This window comes from Odocoileus virginianus, chromosome 2 (genome assembly GCF_023699985.2).
Source record: "Odocoileus virginianus isolate 20LAN1187 ecotype Illinois chromosome 2, Ovbor_1.2, whole genome shotgun sequence".
Classification (NCBI taxonomy): Eukaryota; Metazoa; Chordata; class Mammalia; order Artiodactyla; family Cervidae; genus Odocoileus; species Odocoileus virginianus.
In genome coordinates, this window is record NC_069675.1 from 67826844 (window position 1) to 67850830 (window position 23987).

Consider the following 23987-nt stretch of genomic DNA (forward strand, 5'->3'; position numbering starts at 1 on the left):
GACACACCATCTTTAAAAACAGAACCTTTTTTTATACAGTTTATACAGCACAAGTCACAAATCATTTTAGAAACAACAAAGCATCATTAGCCTAAATTAAAAAAAAATTATAAAGAAGAAAGACAGGGAGAGAGGAACTGAGCATTTTAATGCTATCTGTTTCTATTCAGGCTACAAAGATGTAAACATTTAAAATAAATAATAAAATAAATGTCAATTACTTCTCCCCCTTCCCTTCCCATGCCCTGCTCAAAATTTGACCCAGCTCCTCCTGAACATGTCAGCATTAGAAAATTAAAACCCTTTGTTGATGTATGACCAATATACTAGAAGCATGAGAAGATGTCAAATAGGTAGTGAGGTGACTGGGTTTCCTTTTTAAAAGGTGCAGGAGGACCATGGGCACACCTAGAAATGTATACACACACACACGCACGCACACACACATACACACAACCCGTCAATAAATAGTGAGATGCTGGCTTTTAAGATTGAATGCCAAGAAGACTCAACAAGCAGAAAGTAGCAAGACCACTTTACTTGAGTTTTTAAAAGAAAGTTACACACACCACATATCCTATTGGTCCACAAATTCTATCAGGACTCAGGTTAACCATCTAATGAGTGCAAAGGAGCACATCACAGGGGAAACAAATTCAGAGGGGGGAGGATACTGTAGGGGGTGGGTCTTTGAGAACAAACCTCAGACTGAAGGCAATCTTGCCTTGGATCTTTGGAGAAAGACGTTCTCACCTCCAAGTGTTTTTGTTGATCCATTAGTGGTGGGCCTTTAATAAGGGAAGTCCTCATCATGTAGTCTCACCCTAAAGAGAGTATATATATATATAAAAGTGCCTAACAGTGCCTGGCACATAGTAGGTGCTATTCTTTTCCTTCTTAAAGAGGCCACATGGATGTCTGATCAAGGGAGGAAATCAACCTAAAAGTTACAAGGTGAGATTGCAAGAAGTACTGTTGGTCCATCAAGGAAAGGGGAGAAAAGTCCCAATGCCTGTAAGTTGAGCTCAACCTTAAAATGGAGCCTAGTGGGAACAGAGAGATCCCTTCCCCAAAGCCTGAGAAAGGGAACCAGTAGCCTCTGATGGTTCCTGGCTTTGAGATGCTTGTGTGATGGGCCACAGTGAAGACACCTGGCCAGTCTCACAGGCAGAAAAATTATTTCTTCCTGAAAACTTCCCCAGTGAATTCTCTGCTTTGAGTTGGTTCTGGTAATTGCCTAAGCTTCACCTGGGATCGCCTCTCTGTCCTGTGTCAGCAGCTATCCCCATCCACTCGACAGGAAGAGGGCTGTTCCCAAGAGGCGGCCAGGTGGCCAAGGGGACTGTGTGTTTCACACCAGCCTGTCAAGGAGTGCCTACCCTATGCTGTCCCAGAGCTGCCTGCAGCCCAACTGGAGTCCACACCAGTTGCCTCACGGCTGGGGACACAGGGGGCACGGGGTTCCCTGCCCAAGTCCAAAGGCTCCCCCTGCCGCTGCTCCCGATGAGGAGGAGAAAGGAAGGAGGAGGAAGTAGCAGGCCTGGTGTCTGGCAGCAGCTTTAGAGAACCAGCCAGAAGGCAGTGACTGAGGATATGCCTATGAGTTAAGAGTGAATATTCAGCCTTCTCCAAATAACCTCTGGCTTTGGGGAAGCCAAACTATCTCCGAGAACAAAGTTAGAGGGTCCTGAATAGAAACACAGCTCAGAGGCCTCGAAGTCCTGCAAGTCGGCTGGGTTCTTGCTTTCTGCTGGTCTCAAAGCCAATGCAGTTTGAAATCTGAACTAAAGCCAGACTCCGTCTCAGGAATGTCCAGCCTGGCACCAAGTCACATGCCGGGGCCTGCCTTGGGATCAGGGCCGTGCAAAGTGGGGCACAAAGGGACTTTAGAAACAAAACACCAGAGAGCAGCTTCATTTAAGAAATATATAATACATATATTCAAAAAGAAGTAAATAGCTCCCAGTTGGCCACAAACACCACTTGAGATGATTAAGTCTTTCAGAGCTGAGTTCACCCCAGTTCTTTTTGCCTGTCTCCTGCTACTCCTAGCTGACTTCTGTGTCCTTGATTAATCTGAAGCCAGAAACCCAAAGGCCCCATCTTATTAGAAGCGCCCCTCCCAGATCCTCTGGGGAACTGGGGGGCAGCGTCACAGCCAAGGAATGTGGGAAATAACATATTTAAAGCATTTGGGGAAAAAAATCCTGTTTCTTTTAGTCTCCTCTCTTTGCAAGCCCTACCCCCTCCACACATCACTCCCAGTCATAGTGGGCTGTGTATTTTAGGCATTGGGCTGTTCCATTCTGTGTGTCTAGGGCATGGCAAATGAGTAATGAACATTAAATACCAGCCGGCGTGCCAGGCCTGGGTCCGTGAAGGGAACAGGTGAGCAACCATGTCATCGCTTTTTCTCTCTCCCGAGTCCAACTTTGAGATTTAACCCCCACTGGGTTGATTTAAATAATATCTATATAGTTTTAAATTATCATACAATGATCTCTAGAGCTGAATCACAATAGCGGGGCCTCCCTCATAGCACTAGTCCAGCAGAGGCCAAAGCTGGAAGACCAGCCTTGGGGAGAAAAAAAAGGCTCCAAGGGGTGGCAGGCAGGGACTCCACGGAGCTCTGCGGAGCTGTGCTCCCGGGGGACTGGAGGACCCCCTTTCCCCATCCCCCACCCCACGGGAAGGGGCAGCTCTCTTGCAGTGGGATTCATCTCTGATTTCAGCAGCCCCTGGGGAATGGCGCGTAAGCTGCAAGCCACAACAACAGCTCTGGGCCAGCTGTTCACAGCCGGCTGGTGGACCTGGGGAGCACACTGGGGGAGGAGGCAGGGGAGTGTAAGAGAAAAAGCGCGAGATCCATCAGGTAGCAGATGACCACAGAGGGTAGCACGGCCCAGCACCTCGGTGAGAGGCGAGAAGCAGGCGCTGGGGCTGCTGCGAGGCAAACGCCACTCTGACTGCCTCCCTCCTTCCTCCCCCGGCCTCTCCATCCACAGCAGAGGTGATTTTGAGGCTTGGGGAGGGCCCACGCTCATTAAACCTCCACGGGTGGCATCGCCCTGAGAGGCAGGCTGGGGGAGGGTGGAGCCGGCAGGGACTTGGAGTGATGTGTGGCTCCGAGGAAGGAAGGAGAGAAGGGTCCGGGGCAGAATGACGAGGCGGTAATCACAAGAGACGTCCTACTCAAGACACGGGTGAAGAGAGGCTGGCTGGGACACAACGTGTAGTTCGTTGGCACTATTCCTGGCCATTCCTGGCCTGGTAATTAGGCATTTGGCAAACCCAATCCGTGCCCCAGCTGTCTCACTCACACCCTGTCTTCTGGCCAAGCTGCTCCTCCAAAAGCCGTCTCCGAGGATGGGGAGGAAGGGTCCTCCAAATCTCCTAGTGATGGTGGCCTCTCCTGGAGAGCTCAAGGAGCCCTGCTGGCAGTTCCAGAGATGGTGGTGGACCAGAAGTGTCAGAGGAGGGAAGGTTCTGTATTGCACATGGACTGTCCCCTTCTGGACAAGTCAGCCCCAGCCAAAGAGTCACCCTGCTGCCCCCTCTTCAGAAATGAAGAGCTTCACTATTCAGACCACCCAGATGAAATGTCATGGCAAATTCGATAAAAAACTAAGAGGAAGTGAAATTGACACTGGGGGAAGGAAGGGGCAAACAGAGGGAAGGTGAAATCAAAAAGGCACTGAGCATGCTTGGTGGGGCGGGAAGGACGCCATCACTCCAGAGACACGTCGGAACCAAGGGACAGGAAAGGTCCACACCAGCTTCAAGCTCTTCAGAAGCCAGGGAGATGCCCGAGTCCACCAAACCAAGTTCTCCAATGTTTTTCAAGAAACAGGATTTGCTTCGCGAGACGGACGAGGGAGGAGGAGGTCCTGTGACATCCAAGAGCTCATCCAAGTCCTCTGGCGACTCACCACCAAATCCCACTTGGGTCTCCCCAGAGCCAGGAAGCTCTCTGGCAGGGTCCCCCTCTTCCCCTCATGGCCCTGGAGTGCTGGAAGGTGCTGGTCCCTGGGCAGGAGGCAGTGACGAGGACCCCCACCCCCGCCCCTGGGAGCTGGGTTACAGAGCCAGCAGAGTAGGGGAGTTCAAGGAGTCTGATGACTGGTCCCCACTGCTACTGCTTCGGCGGTGAGCCTTGGAGCAGGACTCAGAAGGCGATGCTGGCGACTCCTGTTCCAGCACGCTGGGGTAGGTGAAGACGAGGTTCGAGGTGCCCGGAGTGATGGCAGGAGTGGAGGTCACCACGATGGGGGTGTGCAGGGGCTCCTCGCCATAGAAGCCCCCAGCAATGCTGATGGGCTTGATCACGGAGCGCTGGGCCTTGTCCAGCCCCGCCGATGAGGACGAGGGGCTGTCCTCTTCCAGGGGCTCCTGTTTCACCACCACGGCACCGACCCCTCCACTGGCCCCGCCGCGCATGGACTGCAGCCCGGAGGCTGGCGGGGACCGGCGTTCCTCGGGACTGATCTTGCACACGGGCCCATGGGCCACCAGCATGAACTCTAGCTTCTCTTTCTCTTTCTGCAGCTCGGCAATCTCCTTCTGCAGGCCCGACTTCTCCTCCTCGAGCTCCTCCGTCTCCTGCAGGGGAAGAGGGGTCTGTGAGGGATGGTAGGGGATGGGCCGGGGGTGTCAAATCTGGGTGAGAGAGGGAAAACCAAACACGGTCCTCAGAGGGCTAACCATGAAGCTAGCGAGCTCACACCCGACTGCTTCTGGGACACCTGCATGTTCAGGATTCCTTCTGTTTCCACAACTCCAGATTGAGAGGAGAGGTAAGTCAGCTTGGAGGAAGGGCGAATCAACCCTTGTAGTGGCCATGACTACGTGCTGATATGAAACTGAGTTTCCAAGAGGTTTAATCATTTGCCCAATGGCACAGAGCAAGCAGATAGGGTAGCCTGGATCTGACTCCAATGTATCTGATTGCAGAGTCCACGTGCTAGTATGCTTTTCTGTTAAGACCGCCCCTGGTATCCCGAGGGGGTGAGTAATAGTGAGACCTGGCAGGGGAAGGGAGCAGAGCAGGCAGCTGCACCCCTCTCCCCTCATGCCTCCTCAAGACCCTCCGGCTCGCCATGGACATACCGACACTGAACTCTGAGCCACATGACTGGATATTTGCCTGCAAACACAAGCCTAGGAGTAGGTGGCTTGTAGGAAGCACTCAATCCATCCCACTGGATCTTTCCTGCCCCTCTTCCCTTATTTTGCTTTAAGTAGAAAGCCTATGCTTCTGGACTCACAGAACCCCAGGAGAACATTCAGTTCAGCCCCCACGCTTCAACAGATGAGACCCCTGCCAGCCTGAGTGGGCAAATAAGGCCAGCAGGGACCCTCTGCAAGGACCTCAGCCCCTCCTTTCACACAAAGCCAGAGAAGCAACAGATGCACGTGGTGGCAGGGGGTGGGGAGGTCGTCACGGAATTTATGGAGAGGTACGTGTCACCAGCCTCCTCCCCACTTTTCCCGAACACAGATTCCTGTTTGAGAACGAGATGACATGGGCCAGAGCTTCGCTAAGCAGAGTACAGCACATTCCGGAGTGAAAAAAACTTTCCATCTGTCTCAAGGGTCTGATGAACGTCATGAGCTTCTGAGAGGCTTCCTGTGCAGGATGTGGCTCAGGGGCCTGGGTGGCTGGGCCGTGGGGAGGCGGGGGCGTAGGGTGTGAGGCTTCAAGGGGAGAGAGGGGAGGAAAACCGAGGGGCCTCGGGGGGCAGGCTATTCTGGGGCTGGTGGCAGAAGCACCTGGGGGTAGACCCAGGGGGATATGGCTTCTCGAAAGGTTAGCAGTGGGGAGGGCTCTCCTGGGGTGTCTCCCGGGGAGTGCTGATCACTAATGGATCCGTCCCACCTGGCATCGGAGAGCTCCCACTTCTCCTGCCGCCTCTAACACCTCCACAGGACACTACTACGGGCATCACAGAATTCACCCGGTACACATTTAAGGCCCACGAACGAGGGCTCCGGGATGGACAAAGGGAAGTAGAAGCAAGGGAATGGTAGCCGGGAGGATTAAACAAAATAATAGGATGTGCAAGGCCATTGCAATTTCCAGAGCTTCAACCTAGCTGCTCAGTGCAAGGACCGCTGACACAGTCCACCTCATCTCCTTACTTGGAAAACATTCCACCCAGGAAGAGTCAGTCCTGGCTCTGGGTTTCCTCCACACGGCCCCTCCTGGAGGGAGTTACGTGATGTCGGTCAGGTCAAGGTTTGGGGAGGGAAGGGCGGGGCTGAGGGCCCCCAGGTGGGGGCAATTAGGCAGCGGGGGAGAATGACTCACAGGGCAGAATGAGGTACCAATGAGGTGACAGCTTCGGGCTCAGAGCAGAGGTGGGGAACCCTCCCGCCCACGGAGGATATGAGAAAACCCCAAGATAGTACAACTCAGCTGGCTATGATCCATCCCCATGAGACCCAGGGAGCGCCAAGACCCTGCAGAGGTGGAGAAGCCCAGAGAACCAGATGGCTGAAGCCAGGCTGGGCCCACTCCTGCCGGCGGCAGGCAGGCAGGCAGGCATGGGGGTGGCTGGAGCCTGGGAAGAAGAACCCTGGAGTGGGCAGGCCTGGGCCTGCCTGGTTCCTGGCCGGCAACGGCGACACCCTCTGCCATCCCTTGCCCAGGAGCCCCAGCAGGTCTCAGCACAGGATCCTTTGGGTGCTGAGGTTGACAGGGTGCCAGGCCCAAGAAGCTCGTCCAGTTCTCTCTGGGTCCAGGCTGGGTGATAAAGGCCAGCTCCCTTCTCCCCATCCCCCCTCCTTCAAATCAGGGCAGGGCTGACCCATGTGCTCAGAAGAAGGAATGCTTCTGCCCACACTAACCCTCCTGTCAGTCACTAGGGGTGAGGGAGGGCGGGGAGAGGTCCGGGAGCCCTGGGGTCCCAGCTTCAGCCCACCCAGGAGCGCGCCCACCCCACGCAGGGCTCCTCACCGCCTGCAGCTTCTCCGTCAGCTCCCGGCGGCGGTTCCGGCACTTGGCCGCAGCCAGCTTGTTCCTCTCCCTCCGAATTCGACGCTTCTCCTCCTCTTCAGGGGACAGCTAGAGGCCGGGGCCAAGGATCACGGTTAGGCTCGGGTGCGTGGCTCACCAAGGTTTTCCGTTTTTAACCGCATTGTAAGTAGGGGAAGAAGCCCTTCTGGGACCAGGCGGCAAAGGAGGAAGGCAAGAGGAACGTGGCTCAGGGGCCCCAGAACATGTACCTCACCCCAGTTTGGGTGCCTGGGGGTCGGGAGAGCACTCAGAACTAAACCCCAGCCCCCAGAAGGTGATGTCACATGTTTGAAGGGAGAGCAGGGTAGCCATGGGTCAGAGACTCACCAGCCCAGGCATGATGGCAGCATGTGTCATGTCGGCCCTGATTCAGTGCCAAGAGCCTAGAGAATGAGCGGGGACCGTTCCCCAGAGAGTCCCCTCGTGCCAGGCCTGGCCCCACCCACTTAAGCAGCTTCCTCCCAACTCGGCCTAATTACTCCTCCCCAACACTCTGCCTGCTCCACAAGCCTCATTATCCCCACTTGATTATGTAGCTGGGCCCAGAGTAAGAACCACCCGGGGTAGGGGGGTGGTCATGTTCTCTTGCCAGAGAGCGGGCGGGAGAGCCACCCCACTCCCAAATCCCTCTGCCAGCCCTCAAGTGCTGGCTGCTCGCAGTTCAACCCAGAGGACTCACCAGTGTGCCTGGCACAGTGCTGGATTGGGCAGGATGGGGAAAAAGGAGGCGGAGCCCTGGGGCAGGTTAAAACCCTGCTGCCCACCACATCTACTCATTTAACCAACCAGCCCTTCAACATGCCATGCATGGTTTGAGGGGTTAGAGATGTGTCAGCACACTGAATGAACAAAAATCCGCCTGCAGAGCTTATGACCTAGCTCCTCACCGGGAAGCTGGTTGGGGGCCTGCAGCTCAGGCCAGAGGGCAAGAACTCTGCTTCACCAACAGGGCTGATACTGTTTACAAAGAGCCCTTCCAGAGGTGATTTGAGGAGATGGCTGTGGGCCAAGGCAGGAAGGAATTCAAAAGGAAAGACCCCCTCCTTCAGTGATCCAGACCCTAACAGCACACCACCTAGGTGCCAAGTGAGGTACTGGTGGCTTAGAAGATTCTGGGGGCAGTAAGGCCCAAGTCCTCCCCTCAAGGGACATGTAGGGAAAAGGCCAAAGCCATTTTTGGAGGGGTTGAGAGAGAAGCCACCCCCACTGAGGGATGCTGTCTGGACCTCCAGCCAGCTCGCAAGTGAGGGAGCCTCTCCGTGGGCTGGGCCCAGGCCAGAGTCCCCAGGAAGCTGCCTGCAGAGCAGGGCATGGCATCACCGTGTCCCTCCCTAGCACCATCTGTCCTTGCAGCGGCCTCCACGTGGGGCGCACTGACCTGAGCCCATCCAGCTGGTAACATTACATTCCTGTTAGTCTTCAACCCTCTTACAAAGGCCTGGTCTTTGAGCCCACACTGGATCCTGGCTCCACTTCCCTCCTCAAGCCCCTGCTCCGCCTCCCCGGGAAAGCTGATGGCTCCATGGTCTCTCTCCTGAGAGGTGTCAGGTGGCTCAGGGCCAAATGCAGATGTGGCACTTCTGGGAAGACCCAGACAGATTACGACCCTCCGAGCCTCAGATCCTCATTTGGAAAGTGGGGTTAATAGGACCTACCCTGCCTCCCATGAAGTTTCTGCAGGGATCAGATGAGATGCAGTGTGAGAGTCCTCTCTAAACCAGAAAGTGCTGGAAAGACAACGACGCAGTCCAGAGGTCTCCTCTCTGATACCCTTGCTGCACTCACTGAGCAGCAAATCAATCAGACACCCAGAGAACACAGGCTGGGGCACCCTATTCTCTGTGGGATCCCAGAGGATCACAGGCTGAGGTCACAAAAGGCCACTTGGCCAAGGCCCTGAATACCTGCAGCTCCAAAATCCATCTCAGCCTGAGCCCGAGAGGGACCGAGAGAGCCCGATGGCCCTGTTGCAGCCCCAGGTTCAGGACTCAGCATCAAAAGGCTACCAGGGCTCCTGGAAGCACCCCACTAGCACCCCACTCCTTCACTGACGAGGGGCAGACAAGACAGAGAGCTGGTCCTGATCCACTTCTGCCTCCATCCCCCCTGGACAGGTTCTGGCCTCCCCAGTGCCTCAGAAGTTTCTCTCCTGTCTGGTGAGGTACAGGGCAACTTGTGGGAGCTCCTGGCATAGGAAGTGTTCAGGGGCGGTGACAATATGGTTACAGCATGAGTGTGTCACACCACCACGTAGCCACCCACAAGCCACACACACCCTCCCTTCCCCGCCACTGCTGGCCTCAGAGGGAGCCTCTGGGGCAGGCCCCGGAGGAGGGCAGTGAGGCACCAGGCCAGCGCCATAACAGCCTCTGCCCCCTGGGGGAGGCTGGGAAGGCGGAAGTGAGCCTCAGAGAAAAGACCCTAGAGCTAGGAACCCAAAGAGCCAAGTTCTAGGATGCTGCCTAGGCTTCCTCCAAGCTGCCGAATGATGGTCTGAACTAATTGACATGGGATAAAATGTTCCTGGCTCTCTCCTTCTCTCTCAAAAACGGAAGGAAAGTCTCCAAGGGCACGCCTGGGTGGTGTGACGGGAAAAATCACAAGGCTGAAGGTCAAAGGGAGTGGATTCCAGTCCTGGCTCTGCTGCCACTCACTGCTTGAGCCTGGGCAAGGCCCTTCTTTCTAGGCTTCAGTTTCCTCATCTGTAAAATGGGTGCAGAGGGAACTTTAGAAAAACCAGTCTCCAAAGTCTCTTCCTCTCTAATCTTGCAAATTTGGTGTGACCTGGGTCCAGACAAAGGACTTCCCTGGTAGCTCAAATGGTAAAGAATCTGTCTGCAAAGCAGGAGACCCGGGTTGGATCCCTGGGTTGGGAAGATCCCTTGGAGAATGGAATGGCTTACCCACACTAGTGTTCTTGCCTAGAGAATTCCATGGACACAGGAGCCTGGCAGGCCACAGTCCATGGGGTCGCAAAGAGTTGGACAAAAGAATGAAGAGTATTTAGCACATCTTGCTTGGCTGTCCCGCTAACCTGGGAGTCCCTCACAAGCCTAGCTTGTAAAGGATAAGGGGTCCTTTACACACCAGGAGAAACCAGATCACCAGTGAGTATAAAGCTTGGTACCCTGAGCTCCCTGAAGGAAGCACACTTATAGAGGACACTGGAATTGCTGCTACTGCATATTTATAACTACAAGTATGGAAGCAACAGTGTGGGGGGATATTGGCCACTTGCCCCAGGAGCAAAAGCCCAACAGGACCTGGGAACTGTCTGTTAGTATCTATTACACACACCTCCCCATGTTGCCCCTGCACAGGGTCCTGCCATTAAGAGAACAAGCCAACAAGTAGTGGATACAAGGCCCAGCTTTGTCCTCAGAGGAACAGGACTTGTGTGAAAGCATCTGGTTCCTCAAAGCAGTGATCCTTGTAATTCTAAGTGTCCTGGGGACTAGTGGTGGGCTTCTAAGGTGGCACTAGCGGTAAAGAACCTGCCGGCCAATGCAGGAAACATAAGAGACCTGGGTTCGATCCCTAGGTGGGGAAGATCTCCTGAAGAAGTGCATGGCAACCCACTCCAGTATTCTTGCCTAGAGAATTTCATGGACAGAGGAGCCTAGCGGGCTATAGTCCATAGGGTCACAAAGAATCAGACACAACTGAAGTGACTTAGCACACAGGCAAGGGGAGTAGTGACACTGGATCCACAGTTATCCACTGGGCACCACGTCTGAAAGGTCCTTGTATTGGAACACTGTGGGCCTGGGGATCCCAGAGTGGAGGGGGACAGTGGCTGAAATGGGAAGGGGTTCCAAAGCTGTAATCAAAGTAATTCTCCAGTCTAACATTTCAGTTGAAAAAGGGATTCTGCTACTAAAGAATTTCCCTTCCTTGGACTCACAGTGGCATGGTATTGTAGAAAGAGCACTGGAGAGGGGTGGAACCCCAGAGGCCTGGTTCTAGACCACACTTCCCCACTCACTGGCCAAGTAGCCCCAGATAGCTGTTTGGCTGTGTCATCTGTGAAGGGGGACAGGTGGGGCTCTTACAAGGCTCATCCCCTCCTTTCTAGAATTACGCATGACTCTGATTTCTCTTTTGGGAAGCGGGGGGCCATCACTGCCCCACTCTCTGTTAATACAGATGACGGGCCTTTGGAGTCTTGGGTAGATGCTATCTAGAGAGCAGAGGCCCCGCCCCTTTCTGGCATCCCTCCAAGCCAGGTTGGCTCCTGCTCAAAGCTAAGCCCCTTGAGGGGAAAAAAGGCTGCTGTTGCCTGACCCCCCCTGTTGCATGTCCCTGGAGCTTAAGGAGCTGAGCAGACTCCAAAGACCCCAGGGTCCCAGATGCACTTCCGGAACGTGTATCCCAGGCACTTGAAATAGGCTCCCGCCTCGAGTTGGAGGCCTGGGACATGGAGGGGCGATGGACACACCATGGGCAGTACTGGCCTGGAGGGGGGCCCCTCTAGGACAGCTGGGTTCTTGCCCATGTTAGGTACTAGGAGACACTTAAGGGAGAAGCCCACAAAAACTCCCAGCCAGGGTTCATCGGCTGCTTGTCCCACGGTCCCTCTGCCAAGGATCAGAGGATACTGCTGCAGGCAGGTCCTAACAGTCCTACCCATGCGCTGACACCTCATCATTCACCATGTGCTTTGCCACCATTATCTCATTCCAGTGGCAGCAAGTCCTGGCTGGCAAGACACCATCCCCATTTTGCAGCTGAGGAAACTGAGACTCAGAGATTCTAAGGACATGGGCAAGATGCCTGACTCTCAGGTGGCACGCTCTGCCTCCAAGGATGAGGGTCCTGAGTTCCTTCATCTCCCCAGTGCTCCCAGAACACACACCCTGCTCCTCACCAGTCTGCAGGAAACACTCTGCATTATAAAGCCACTGATGTGGCTCCCGAACGGAACTGTACCTGCTCATCTCTCCTCCTGCGGCCCACCGTGGTACCAATTGTCTTGATCACGCCGGGTCTCGGGAGGGCCATGTGCCCAGGGACAGAGGCCAGGCCTGGCAGCGGGCTGTAGGGGTGCGAGCGGGGGTATGGGCTGGACATGGAAGTGATCACCGTGGGCTGCACCATCCACTGCAGATCCTGACTGGTCGTGATGGCGTTGATGGTAGGGATGAAGGCGCTGCCTGAGCCAGGCATATCTACCCGGAATTTCTGAAATGAAGAGGAAGATAGGACTGAGCCAACAAATACTGCAAAACGGGCCAAGCCGAGATAGGAGGCCAAAACCAGCAAAAAGTAGGGTCAGTGCCTGGAGTGCCGAGGTCAGGATAACTGGGCGGGCTTCCTGCACATCCAAGAATCAAGGGGATCTTAACTCTTCCATGTCAGATCCACTCCCTGACTGAGGTCCTGGAAACTCCACCCCCAACGGGTCTGGAAAGATGTGGTCATATCCCCAGTGGCTGCCAGGACAGATGTGGTCCTCAGCAGCTCCCATCCCAGCAGGCCCTCTCTGAAACCCTCCAGGCCAGCTATGCCCCCATCTGCAGGAGAGCAGGCCTCCCATCTTGGCCACCTGAGCCTCTGGGTCACTTGCACTTATTCCCCAGGTACCAGCTAAGGACACTTTGAGGAGATTTGCAGACCAACTGCTCTACAGCAACAAAGATCACCAGGAAGCTTATCATGTCTGTTTCTATTACTTTCCAAACAGTTTCATCATGGGGCTGTGATCCCATCAGGGTCACATGAAACCAGGTCCATGAAAAGATGTCCCCTGACCCGTAAGACTGAAAGTGGTAGCCTTTGCTGCCAGACTTCCCCTTGCTGTCCTTGCCCTCCTTGACCTTCACCCGCATCTTGAGAGACACTGCGTCTCTCTCAACCCATTCATGTATCTATCTATCTGAGCTCACAGGCATGCCTGTGGGAAACTTTGGTGCTGCTAGATCTGAGTTTTCTCCCTGTCACTTAATTTATGCCCAGACCACGTTGCAGAGCCCTGTGGAACATGCTGCAGGAAGCAGTCTATTTAAAATATAACATGATGACAGAGTACCAAAGCTAAAATGGGCCATGCTCCTCAGCAGCTGGGCCTGACCTTCCTTCGGGGCAGCTACTAGAAAGCGAGGAGGAGGGAGAAGGGGAAGACCCCCCCCCCCCCAGCTTCCAGATTTTCAAAGGAGAGTCCCCCTCCTGGAATCCTAAGCCTCAGATGATTCCTGTTCCCACAAAAAGGTACTGCACATCCTTTCTTCCCTAACTTGGGGGATGAAATGATGACAACAGTAATAACTAACACTTACTGAGCACTTACTAAATGACAGGCGCCACAGTAGTGTTTAACCTAGATTATCCCATTAATTCTCCCTCTGAGGTAAGAACTACCATTATCTCCATTTTAGAGGCAGAAATTTAGGCTTAGAGAGATTAAGTAACTTATCCAAAGCCACGTTCTAATAAGCAGTGGGGTCAGGATTCAAACCCAGTTCGGTCTGACAGAGAGGCCAGGTCTCTCCCACACAATGCGACACATTGTAGAATTGTTTTTCCAGTCTTGAAATCCAGCCCCAAGTGCTGGTATCCACCCCCAATGCACCCGGACAGAGCATCAGGGTCATTCTAACCCAAGGTCCCTACAGACCTTCTCTCACCCAGGAGGCCCCACAGGTCTGTTTGAGCCCAGATGAAAGCCCACCAACATTAGCACGGATGCTATAGCATCCCTACTCTTGCAGCCTAACCAAGATTAGAAGTATCAGCAGCAGTGGCAGCTGACTCTGCCATGGTCTTTGCCCCTGGTGATGACATCTGTGTTCCTCTGTGTAAATAAAGTGAAGCTTAGAGTACTTCATTGCAGCTCAGGGAGCTGGGGACCCTTCCTTGCTCACTCCCCTGCCTGACCCCAATCTAGGTGGTGGGATGGAGCTGCCTCACCTTCCAGACTAACCTGGATGAAATGGATTCTGGGATTCTGTGAAGTTGCCAGCACAATGGATTCTGGGAGACAATGAGGAGAGCTGCCCAGTGCAATGAATGGATTCTGAGTCATCTCCCAAGGCAAAAACAACTGGGCTTTTTATCAGAAGCTGACTGAAAAGTAGCAGGTGTATCTGAGTATGTGTTGTGTGTGAAGGAGGGCTGGGTGCAGTGAACATGGAAGGATCCAAGTGGGAAATGATCTCCAAGGAGGAAAAACAGACAACCAGGGCTGGCCATAAGGAAGAGGGCATTGGGAACACATGAGCAGCTAAGCATGTGCAGAAGCACTAAAGCCCAGGTAGCTATGTCTCTCTTTGGATGCTGAATTGGGAGGGAGGCTAGGAGGTCATCTGAGTCAGGAGGCCTGGATGTGAGACCTTGGTGAATCACTGGGGACTCAAGTTTCCCTGTCTGGAAAGGGGAACAGTAACACCAAACTCTTTGCACTATCACAAGGATTAAATAAGGAGCTACTTGTAATCACAGGCTATGAAAGCACACCAGTGGTGCTCAACCCAGGCTGCCATATTAGAATATTCTGAGGAGCTTTTCAAAAATACCAATGCAGGAGCCAGCCTTACCATTAGAGTTCTAAAACCACTGTTTTGGGGTGGGGTTCTGATAAGGCGTTTTAAAAAAACAAAAGAAGACTAAGGAGGTTCTAATGTGCAGTCAGGGTTGAGAAATGATGCTCCAAATAAATGGAAGGTGCTATCATCATCATCACAACGATGATGACCATCAAGGCCACCATCACCATCACCACCACCACACGCATTGTCATTGGAAGTGTCTGTGGGAAGGAGTTGCTCCTGGGGGAACTGTCAGCTTCTCATTCCTGGGAAGCACCCAACATTTTTCTTGTTTCTCTCCCCAAGTCAGATTCTGGGTTTGAAAGACATCCAAGGCATTTAGTAGGACAGTTTAATGTCCTTCCTTGAAAGGGCGGGTGGCTGTCAGCTTTCCTCTCAGGAGAGCACCCAAGAAGTTGACTCCTCATTCCAACAAACAAAAGAGCTCCCATTTCAGGCGAGGGGAGGAAAGCCAAAAGCTTGAAGCAAAGCTGAAAAGACTAATTCTGCTTAGGACTAAGTGGCAGACTCTCAGCCCCTCTCAGAGGGTCCTCCGGTCCACTCTCTCTGTGATGGCAGGTCTACAGAAGGCCGTACCCGGCCATCAGCCAGATTCCTTGCAGCAGTAGCTTGGTCTAGACAAAACAAGACGCAATAAAAACAAGGCAGTAGGTAATGACTGCCTCTAAATGCATGTACAACTCGTTTCAGAGAGAGGAAAAGGCATCTGGGCAACACACTGCTTCTGAACTGCAAGGAAAACAATGTCCCAGCCCCAGAGGGGACTGAGGTTCTGCTAAAGAAGTCTTTTGTCTCCAGCAGAAGGCTCTCTGAGACACACATACAAGTTTTTAAGTGAGATCTGGCAGATTTGTGTTTTGTGTCAACTCTGAAAGTATTTTCCAGAAAGTGACACGGGTTGGAGAGAAGAGGTGAGCCTCAGAGTTTGTGGTCCCAGGAGTTAGCCTGGCATTTTTCTCTCCCAAGGACCCAAGAATCAGTCACATGTCATGTTGGGGAGAAATCACAGTTCTCTACCAATGGGTTAACACCAAACAGAAACCAAGATGGGGCTTCTCAGCTGTAGGTATAGGGTGGTTTGATCCCTGTTGTAGCACCAACCGGAATGTTGGTGTGCTGGGGGTGGGGAGCTACGGGAGGTAACCCAGGGCCCTCACTTGACCCCCCTGGGGCTCTCCACTCCTTTGAAAACTCCTCCCCTAAGGATAGCATGGAAGGTGCTGGATGGCTATGTGGTATTCCAGTCTGGCAGAGCCTCCAAATGCTTTATTTAACTGTGTCATCCTGTTGACTTCTGGGTGGGCAAGAATGCCTATAAAAGGACAAATTGCCCCCCTCCCCCCAACCTCCTTTGGCAGTTTGGCAAACTTTTGCTGTAAAAGGCCAGATAGTAAATATTTTAGACTCTGCAGGCCGTAAGGTCTCTGTTGCAGCTACTCAACTCGGGCACTGTAGCGTGAGTACAGCCGCAGACGAGATGTAAACAAACAGGCGTGCCTGTGCTCTCTTAAGCCTTATTTACAAAAATACTTGGGCCATAGTTTGGCGACCTCTGTCCTAGAAGATTATTCTCATCTCATAAGCTCAGGTTGAAGGGAAAAGAATTAAGAGAGGAAATGAGAAAGCAAAAAAGCAGAACCATTCTTCTAACCCAGGGAGTCAAACAATGGACTCTCACTAGACAGCGTGAATCTCCAGAACCTGAAGCCGAAAGTTGAGGTTAAAAGCCTTGATGTGGGTCTTTGGGCAGCAGAACCTCCTTATCCTGAAGCAACCTGAATTTAAGGGAGCCTTGGGGCCACTCAGTAAGTATGTGTATCCTCCTGCTGCCTATGAGGAAGCTCAGAATACGGGGCCTTTAGTGTTACCCAGCTTCATCAGATCAGAGAGGTCCCTACAGTCCAGAAGTTGCTAACTTGGGGAAATGACCTTTCTGAACTTTATAGGGCCTCAGGTTCAGAAAGATCTAGGAAGTAGGGTTTGCTTTCCTGCAGACATGGATGTGGCAGGGCCTATCCCAGAAACTCCTGGGGTGAGGGGCCCAGAAGTGGCATTTAAGATGGAATCAGAGTTGGTGTTCAGGATCCATTCCCTCAGCCAGGCATTTCTCCACCAGGTTGACTCTTGACTGGGCCACCAAGCACTCAAGTCATCAAAACCCTGAATACCTGGGACCTGCCTTGACAGGTAGAAATGATTATACATGTCTGAGAAGAGACTGGGTTCTCTCTCTTAAAAACCCCTTTTTTAGTTTCCCAGCACAGGAAAAGGAAAATTCCAACATCCCAGGAGACTTGCTTGGGAGAAGAGGAGAGGGCAGGGCGAATGCTGCCTCAAATGCCCCAGAGGTTCAGTTTGACTCAAATGCTCTGTACTTTTACTAAACGTGGGGTGTTCTCCAAAGGCTTCTCTGTGGAATTTGACTAATTTTCATAGATTTTATATGAGACATCACCTTGACCTTTGACCTTTCATTCCTGAGGTTCAGTACTAATGTCACCATGGAAATGGTCATCAATAACTCATAATTCCCCCCCGCCCATTTTCCAAGTGATCTGCCTCCTGCCAGTTTCACTTGAACGAATCACGTTATCCTCCTTCACCTAACTGCTAGGGTGAAGAACAGCAAAGAAAAGAAAAAAGCAAGGAAAAGAAGGTGACCAATACCGAGTTGTCTACCAGGTTCCCTGGTGTCTTTCCTTCCAGGGCCCTTTTGGACAGAAATTCCACTCCAAAGCAAGACGGAATTCCCTCTACCCTTCTGTAGATCCCACTCTGTACCCCCACAAATCCTAAGACAGCTTTGCACTCCTTGGGAAGGGCAGGCCATCTCATCCTCTCTACAACCACAGCAGGTGAGCACGGCCAAGTCATTGCCCCATGATGGGGGTGAGATGGCATTGGATAAGATGACTCTTACACATTCCCTCTCTGGCCCAGTGAGTCCAAGAGGGACAGAGTTACCAACTGGGGATGGGAATAGATTTATTTGCCTCCATCAGGGCAGCTGCTGTCATTTTGAAATGCTGTGGCCACAAAAGATGCCACACACAGCATGGAAGAGACATAGTCACAAAACACTAATTCTTTTTCTTTCTTTCAACGGATAAACGAGAAACCTAGCCTTCTGAATTCTCAAAATCAATGCCTTCATTCCTCTGTAATGGGCCGGGGGTGGGGGGGGCGGGAATCGAAAGGTCTGGGTGGCAGAGGTGCCTGCTTTGGTGTGCCTTGTCTTGGCGACTGCTCTCCCAGGAAGACTCTTGAGATGGAGACCAGCAGGATTTGGGGTCACATTCTGCTTCGGACCCTGCCAGATCACCCAGACCTCACACATCACCCTTGGTTCCTTCTATGCCAGATCTTTTGATAACTTCCAAATATTAAATTCTCCCTCAAAAGACAAAAATATGTTAGGAGGGAGGGTTTTCAAAAGAATTTGCTGAAGACAATTCTAAAGAGGGGTGTTGTAAAATCTTTCTGAGTCTGACTAATAGCCACAGCATCCAAATAAGAATTTAGTCTCCTAAAGGAATGATTATGAAGGGGACAACAGCTGATTTGGATGCGTAAGTTCTGGTGTGTTTGTATTAAGACAGGAAAGAAAAAAACAAAAGCTCCTAACTCTACACTCACCTTGAATAATGAGGCAGGTAGAAATAAAGCAATGGAAATGCACTCAGGGGTTTGGATAGGAAAATTCAACTGCTCCTCAGACAAGATGTGACTGCTGCTTCACCCCATTCACTTTGATGAACCAGTGACACTGACTTCCACCAGCAAGAATCAGCGGAACAGACAAATTCCTGGGATAACATTTTGTCTGATCCTAATCTACAACATCTGTGAGATCAAGGCAAAAAAATAAAAAGGGCACCAGACCCTTAATATACACCTCCCACCTTCCCACCAATTCTGAAGACCATCTCCTCAAACAATTTCCAGTGTCCTACTACAAACAATATCAAGAAAAGAAGCCTTCTGAATTTGAAGACATTGTGCTGGCAATGAACAGATATAAAAATAGAAAGAAAAAAGCACTCCTTTTTCAACCACGCTTTATTTAGAACAAAATAAAATTAGAAAAGAAACTGCATTTCGGAGTCAAGCAACTCCTAGTTAACCACTGTTAAATATATGGCATTTATTTGTCCTGAATTAAAAAGAAAAAAAAAAAGTCCTAAGAATTTGGAAAACTCACCAAGTTAACACTCTGGGGCTGGAAAAATACATTCCCCAGATAGTTCTTCTAAGAATGTCCCGTAGGGGGCACTAGAGAGGCATGATTGGGGCTGACTTGGGAATCACAGTCATTTCTGGTAAAAGTTCTTTGATGTGAGGAATGTCCCAGCCTGGTACAGTTGGCAAAAGTTCACTCTGGGGAATTTTGTGTGTGTGTGTGTGCATGTATGTGTGTCTGTCTGTCTCTTGGAAAAGAATGGTTGCCAAAGAAGAGAGTTAGTCTGGTATTCCTTGGTTCCAAAAAGGAACTGTCCCCTTTGATTTATTTTCACAAGTTATCTGAGAAACAGACAAATGGCAGCCTTGGAAAAGTTCTGGGTCTTGTTTTTGTTTTGTTTTTTCATTAAAAGGGGGCCAAGCTGATGAAAACAAGTTATGAAATGACCTATGTTTGTGTAACTGGCTGGATTGCGTAATGTTCAGGGCCTGAAACCGTGAGTAGAGCAGTCAGCCAGGGCATATATCTGGGAGGTGTTTTCCTAGGAAAGCTAGGAAAGAGAGAAAACAACAATAAAAAGAAAAAGCCGGGGGTGGGGGTGTGTGTGCAACTATTAGGGGCAAATCAAATCACCAGTGACCAACGTCTGAGATTAAAACTATAACTGGAACAGGAAATATTTTTCATGCTTCAAGTTCCTGCCACATACAAGAACAGAGGTTTTAACAAAGAGTTATCTGCCGCCCCCCTCAAGTCACTGAAACTCACGGCCATGTGTTAAGACCAAGCTTCATGAAGTGAGAAGAAAGTACTAGACTAAGTAAACAGCAACAAATTTCTAAGGAATAATAGACCCCACAAAAACAAAGAGAGGAGAAAAAAATAATATTCACTTGCCCAAGGTAAAACCAGAGCTCTTACACTGAGCTGCCACAAAAGGAGGAAGGCCCATCACCAACTGCCAGGAAAGTCTCTCCATAAAGGAAGCTAAGAGAAATAAAGTGATTACAGGTTTTATCTGGTATGCAATAAAGTTACCTTGAGCCCGGGTGGGGTCACAGACATGTGAAGTAACAAAAGCTTCTCACGTCAGCTCTTAGGACCACAGAACAGCTCTGCTCCCAGTTACAGGGATGATGGAAAAACCCTCTCCCGTCCTCCCACCACCTCCTCCCTCAGGAGTGGACAGGCTGAAAAACTTGCCCAAAGCGGCATTACCTTACCAATCCCTCTGGTTGAAAGGCGCCTTGCTTGAGCTGCTGAGCCGAATGGACAGGCACATACGCAAGAACCCCGTGCACCAGTTATTACTAATTGCAAAATCCTCATGTGTTACAGCACGCTAGGAATTAGCCAACAGCTGCTTTTTGCTTCGGTAATGAGGCCCCATTACACTCTGCTGGACTGAGTTCTCTTCCTTCTTCCTAGCTCTGGTTTCCTGTCTGATTTTCTTCCAAAACAGGGAATTGCCTCCACTCACATCCTGGGCTCAAAGCCCTAGTGACACAGATTATTCAGTCGGGGCACTGATGTCCGGTCTGACTTCCCATCCAGGCCCCAGGGTCTAAGCAAAGCCCGGCTGCAAGGTTGTAACATTTCAGTGATGACTGCCACAGAAACGGCAGCCAAAGGAGCGGATGAGAAATCAAAAGATTCCTTCCTGATTTGGAAAGGCAGAGAGGGACATTTTGGACTGCTGAACTGGAGAATGAGGGAATAGATTTCAAATGACTCCAACCCATTGCCTAATGATGGCTGGATTCAACAGAAACCACCAATGGGGCTGGAAAGCAAACAAAATCACTTTGGGACAAGATTTGAAACTCATCACCTTAGTGTTCATTATTAAGTGTGCATTCACTGACTGCACCCTCAATGCACTGACAAGTCTCTCTCCAGTGAGTGCTTATGGGGATACCAGGGCAGGTAGAGAGAAGACACGGAAAAGCCATTCTGAGGATCCACCAGGTATGGGGAACCACTTTGGAATAAGAGATCCGTCCTCAGTTACTAAAGAGAGCCACGTTTCCATTTTATTCTCCATCAGGGTCCCTCCTCCCTGGAAGCCCACCCCAGCCCTTCCTGGTTGGCTGGCTTATAGACGCCAAGGCCACCGCCTAACCAGAGCAACTCTTCCTGCAGTCAACTGGGCTAGAGACTCGGCAGATCCTGACCAAAACGGGCTTCAGGCTCTAGCTGCCTTGTTTGTTAAGTCAGCTCCCTCACAAGCCTCTGGGTGGGTGGGTGGGTGGGGTGGGGGGTTGCTGCTGCAGAGGGCAGGCACCCCACCAGCACCACCAACCTAGCAGCACCTTTCTGGTAGTTATAGACAGAGATGGCAGACACAACCCCACCAGTGCAAACCAGTCCGCCTGCTTTAGAAACAAGTTATTTCTCGGCTTCCAGAACCATTCAGGAGCCTAGAGGAGCTTCCCTTCCAGCTTCCCTTCTCTCTGCAGTCGTCCTGGCCCCAGGTACTCCCCAGATCCCAAGGTGCCCCTTTGGGTGGCAGTTTAGGCTCCTAGTCCGACCCTAACAGGAGGTGGATGGGCGCAGGGCACACAGGCACACGCAGCGGGAGCCAATCAAGCTGACCTCCTCCTTCCTGACCTTCGCACCTGATTCCCTGCGTGACAACTCTCGCCCTCACTCTGGATCACTTGAAGGAGTCCAACCAGTTTCCCAGTCCCCAACCTCTTTCCGAAATTAACTAAGATCAACGGCAGGAGAAGATGCGGGGTCGGGGTGGGGGAAGGAGAGGGCTTTTTCGCAGGAATAAGTTCCCTAGATGTCGGAAGGGGCCCGTGCGTGAAAAATTGGGGGGGGGGGGGTAGTCCACCACGGAGACAGAGGGGAATGGAGATGAATTCCTGGGACAGGAGGGAGGTACACGCTTCTGGGAACGGGACCTGCAATTCCAAGAGCTTGTCTGGATACGATGTAGTGTGAAGGACAGGGTTTGTAGGCTCTTTCAGCCCAATCGCCGCTCCAGTTTAAAAAAAAAAAAAAAAGTGTTGCCGAGGATAGAGGGGGTGAAAGGAGGTGTGGGCAGGAGATGAGAATTCAGAACTTATAATGGTGGCCCGTAGGAATTTTCTCGCCAAACCTAGAAAGGTCAAAGAAAGCAAAAGAGGCAGTGGCGGCGAAAGGAAGGCGGGGGTCCACCCGCGCCGCCAGGTGCACCCGGGGCTCGCACCTACCTGCTGGCCGCCGCCGCCGCTGGAGTAGGACTCGGCGTGCGCAGGAGAGCCGCTGCTGCCCCGGGACGAGGTGTCAAAGTTCCCGGGATAATCCTGGTACATGATCCGCGGTGGGGGCCCGAGAGGAAACAGGGTGTTTTTCTTCCCCCGCCCTCGCCGCGGCCGCGCACCGGCTGCTGTGCGCTGGCTCTCTGCTGGCCGCGCCTCGGGCTTGTCCCCCTCGGCGGAGGCACCCCGGGAACAGGGTCCCCTGAGCGCCGAGCGCTACACCACTTCTTTCCTGCTCTGCGAGAGCCGCGGGACCAGTTGTCCACCCAGTCCCTCCCTCTAAAAAGTCCGCGCGTCCCTCGGTCCCTCCCCTGCGCGCGCCCTCCCGCCCCCGCGCGCAATCGGAGCCCAGCCTGGACCGCCGGCTCAATCAAAAAATCGGTAATTAAAAAAGAATGGGAATCAACCCGGCGGGTCAAGCCTGCCAGGTCTGGGGACCCCCAATGTCAGGGCAGAAAAGAAAGAAAAGAAAAAAAAAAAAAAAAGGCAGAAAGAAAGGCAGCCCGCTTGGAGAAACTTCTATTTCCTCCTTTTAGAAAAGGAGCTGAGAATAAACTTCCTGTGGCCGACTCGCCGCCGGAGTTTGGAGCGGCTCGGACACTTGACTAGGAGAAGAAGGCAGCCTGCGCCCAGCCCGCGAGGATCCAGCTGAGCCGGCGTGGAGAGGGACGCGGTGCCGCGGCTCCGGCGCCCGGACCTGCACCCCTTCCCCGGCGCCCGCTCCCGGACGGGCCCGCCTCGCCCGTCCGCGCCTCTCTCTCTCCCTCTCTCGGTCCCCGCCGAGCACCGTTCGCTTGCTCGCTGGTTTGCTCGGAGCCCCAGCGCTCTGCCCGAGATGAGTCACTACAATGGCACGATTTCAACTCCACACTCTTTATTCTCCAGCCCCTGTACCTCACGTCAACCCGACTCCACCTTGCAGGGAGGAGCGCGCGGGGAGGCGGGGGGAGAAGGCCGAGGAGGAGGGGGAGGAGGAGGAAGACGCGCAGGAGGAGGCGGGCGCTGCGCTCCCCTATCTGCCCCGGCTCCTGGCCGCGCTGACGCCAGCCGCACACCCCGTGCGAGGAAGGAAGGCGGTGGCGGGGGTGGGAGCGGACCGCTGGCGCGGTTTGGGGGAGCCGAGGCAGCCTGGCCCATCCCCACCCCCCCGGGCCACGCGCCCTTGGTCTGTTCCACTGGCGCACGTTGCCAAAGATGGTCATTTGCGTTAGAGGACGCGAGTGCGGGTTTCCTCGCTTTCGGGTGACGTGGAGGGAGAGGGATTCCCTCGCCGGCTCCCGAGCGTGCCACGGGCTCCCCACCTTCTCCACCGCCCGGGGAAGGGGCGCGGGGCGGGGCCCCTGAGAGCCGCCGCGCGGGCCTCGGCGCCGGGTTTCAGAAAATAATCACAGTCCTGAAGAGCTAGACGGGCGGTTCAGTGCGGCGCCACCGCGAGGCCGGGAGCCGGGCGCGCAGAGCCGCTCGCAGGGAGGGCGCGGCCGTGCACGGTCGTCGGCGCCCTTCGCGGCGCCACCAGGAGCAGCGGGCGCCCTGGGCGCCCTGGGTATCCGCGCCTCCCTGCGGCCGGGCCTTGGCGGGGCGCAACGCCGCCGGGCGGGGCCGGCCTGCCTATTTTCCCTTCCGCGGCTGGCTGCCCACTGCTTCCCGCCCCCCTCCCTTTCTTTTCGGCCCTGCAATTAATTTGTTAGGAGTAGCCTTGAAGACGAAATTAACCAGTCAAGACATTCCGGCCGCCCTCTATGCTGGGCAATTAGGACGCATCTAATAGGAGTAATCGGGCATTATAAGCAACCTCGACTGTTACGAATTTGAAAGAAAAAAAAAAAAACAGGGAAGAGGGAGGCCCGAGAGAGGGCGTGCCCCAACGTTGTCTTCAGCTGTTTTGGAGCGAAGTTCAGGCAGTAGGTAGTCCGGATTCCTAGCTTCTCCCGCCTCGCTGGGCGGGGCGGGGCGAGGTGCGGGCTAAAGAGCACATGCCCTGGAGTGTGAACGCCAGGCTG

At 53.0% G+C, this 23987-nt stretch overlaps 1 protein-coding gene across 3 annotated transcripts; it reads right to left on the reverse strand.

Moving 5' to 3' along the window:
- Nucleotides 1–518: 518 nt before the first annotated feature.
- Nucleotides 519–23614, reverse strand: FOSL2 (FOS like 2, AP-1 transcription factor subunit). Of its 3 annotated transcripts, none has more exons than XM_020886218.2 (4): nt 21940–23614; nt 11945–12196; nt 6956–7063; nt 519–4599 (listed from the first exon to the last, which is right to left on the reverse strand). In XM_020886218.2, the coding sequence occupies exons 1-4, from the start codon at nt 22039–22041 to the stop codon at nt 4078–4080; spliced, it is 984 nt and encodes a 327-aa protein (XP_020741877.1). In that variant the 5' UTR covers nt 22042–23614; the 3' UTR covers nt 519–4077. The 3 variants fall into 3 exon arrangements, with proteins under 3 accessions (XP_020741877.1, XP_020741876.1, XP_070306044.1); XM_020886217.2 differs by lacking the exon at nt 21940–23614 and adding an exon at nt 19958–20638; XM_070449943.1 differs by lacking the exons at nt 6956–7063; nt 21940–23614 and adding an exon at nt 19958–20764.
- Nucleotides 23615–23987: the final 373 nt, after the last annotated feature.

Excerpts from the sequence above, each read along its gene's own strand:
- FOSL2 (XM_020886217.2), bottom strand. The coding sequence starts at position 20,068 with ATGAGGATTTTGCAATTAGTAATAACTGGTGCACGGGGTTCTTGCGTA. Across the intron at positions 12,197-19,957 it reads CAACCAGAGGGATTGGTAAG|AAATTCCGGGTAGATATGCC; the intron begins GTAATGCCGCTT and ends TCTTCATTTCAG. Across the intron at positions 7,064-11,944 it reads GCAGGAGGAGAGATGAGCAG|CTGTCCCCTGAAGAGGAGGA; the intron begins GTACAGTTCCGT and ends CCCGGCCTCTAG.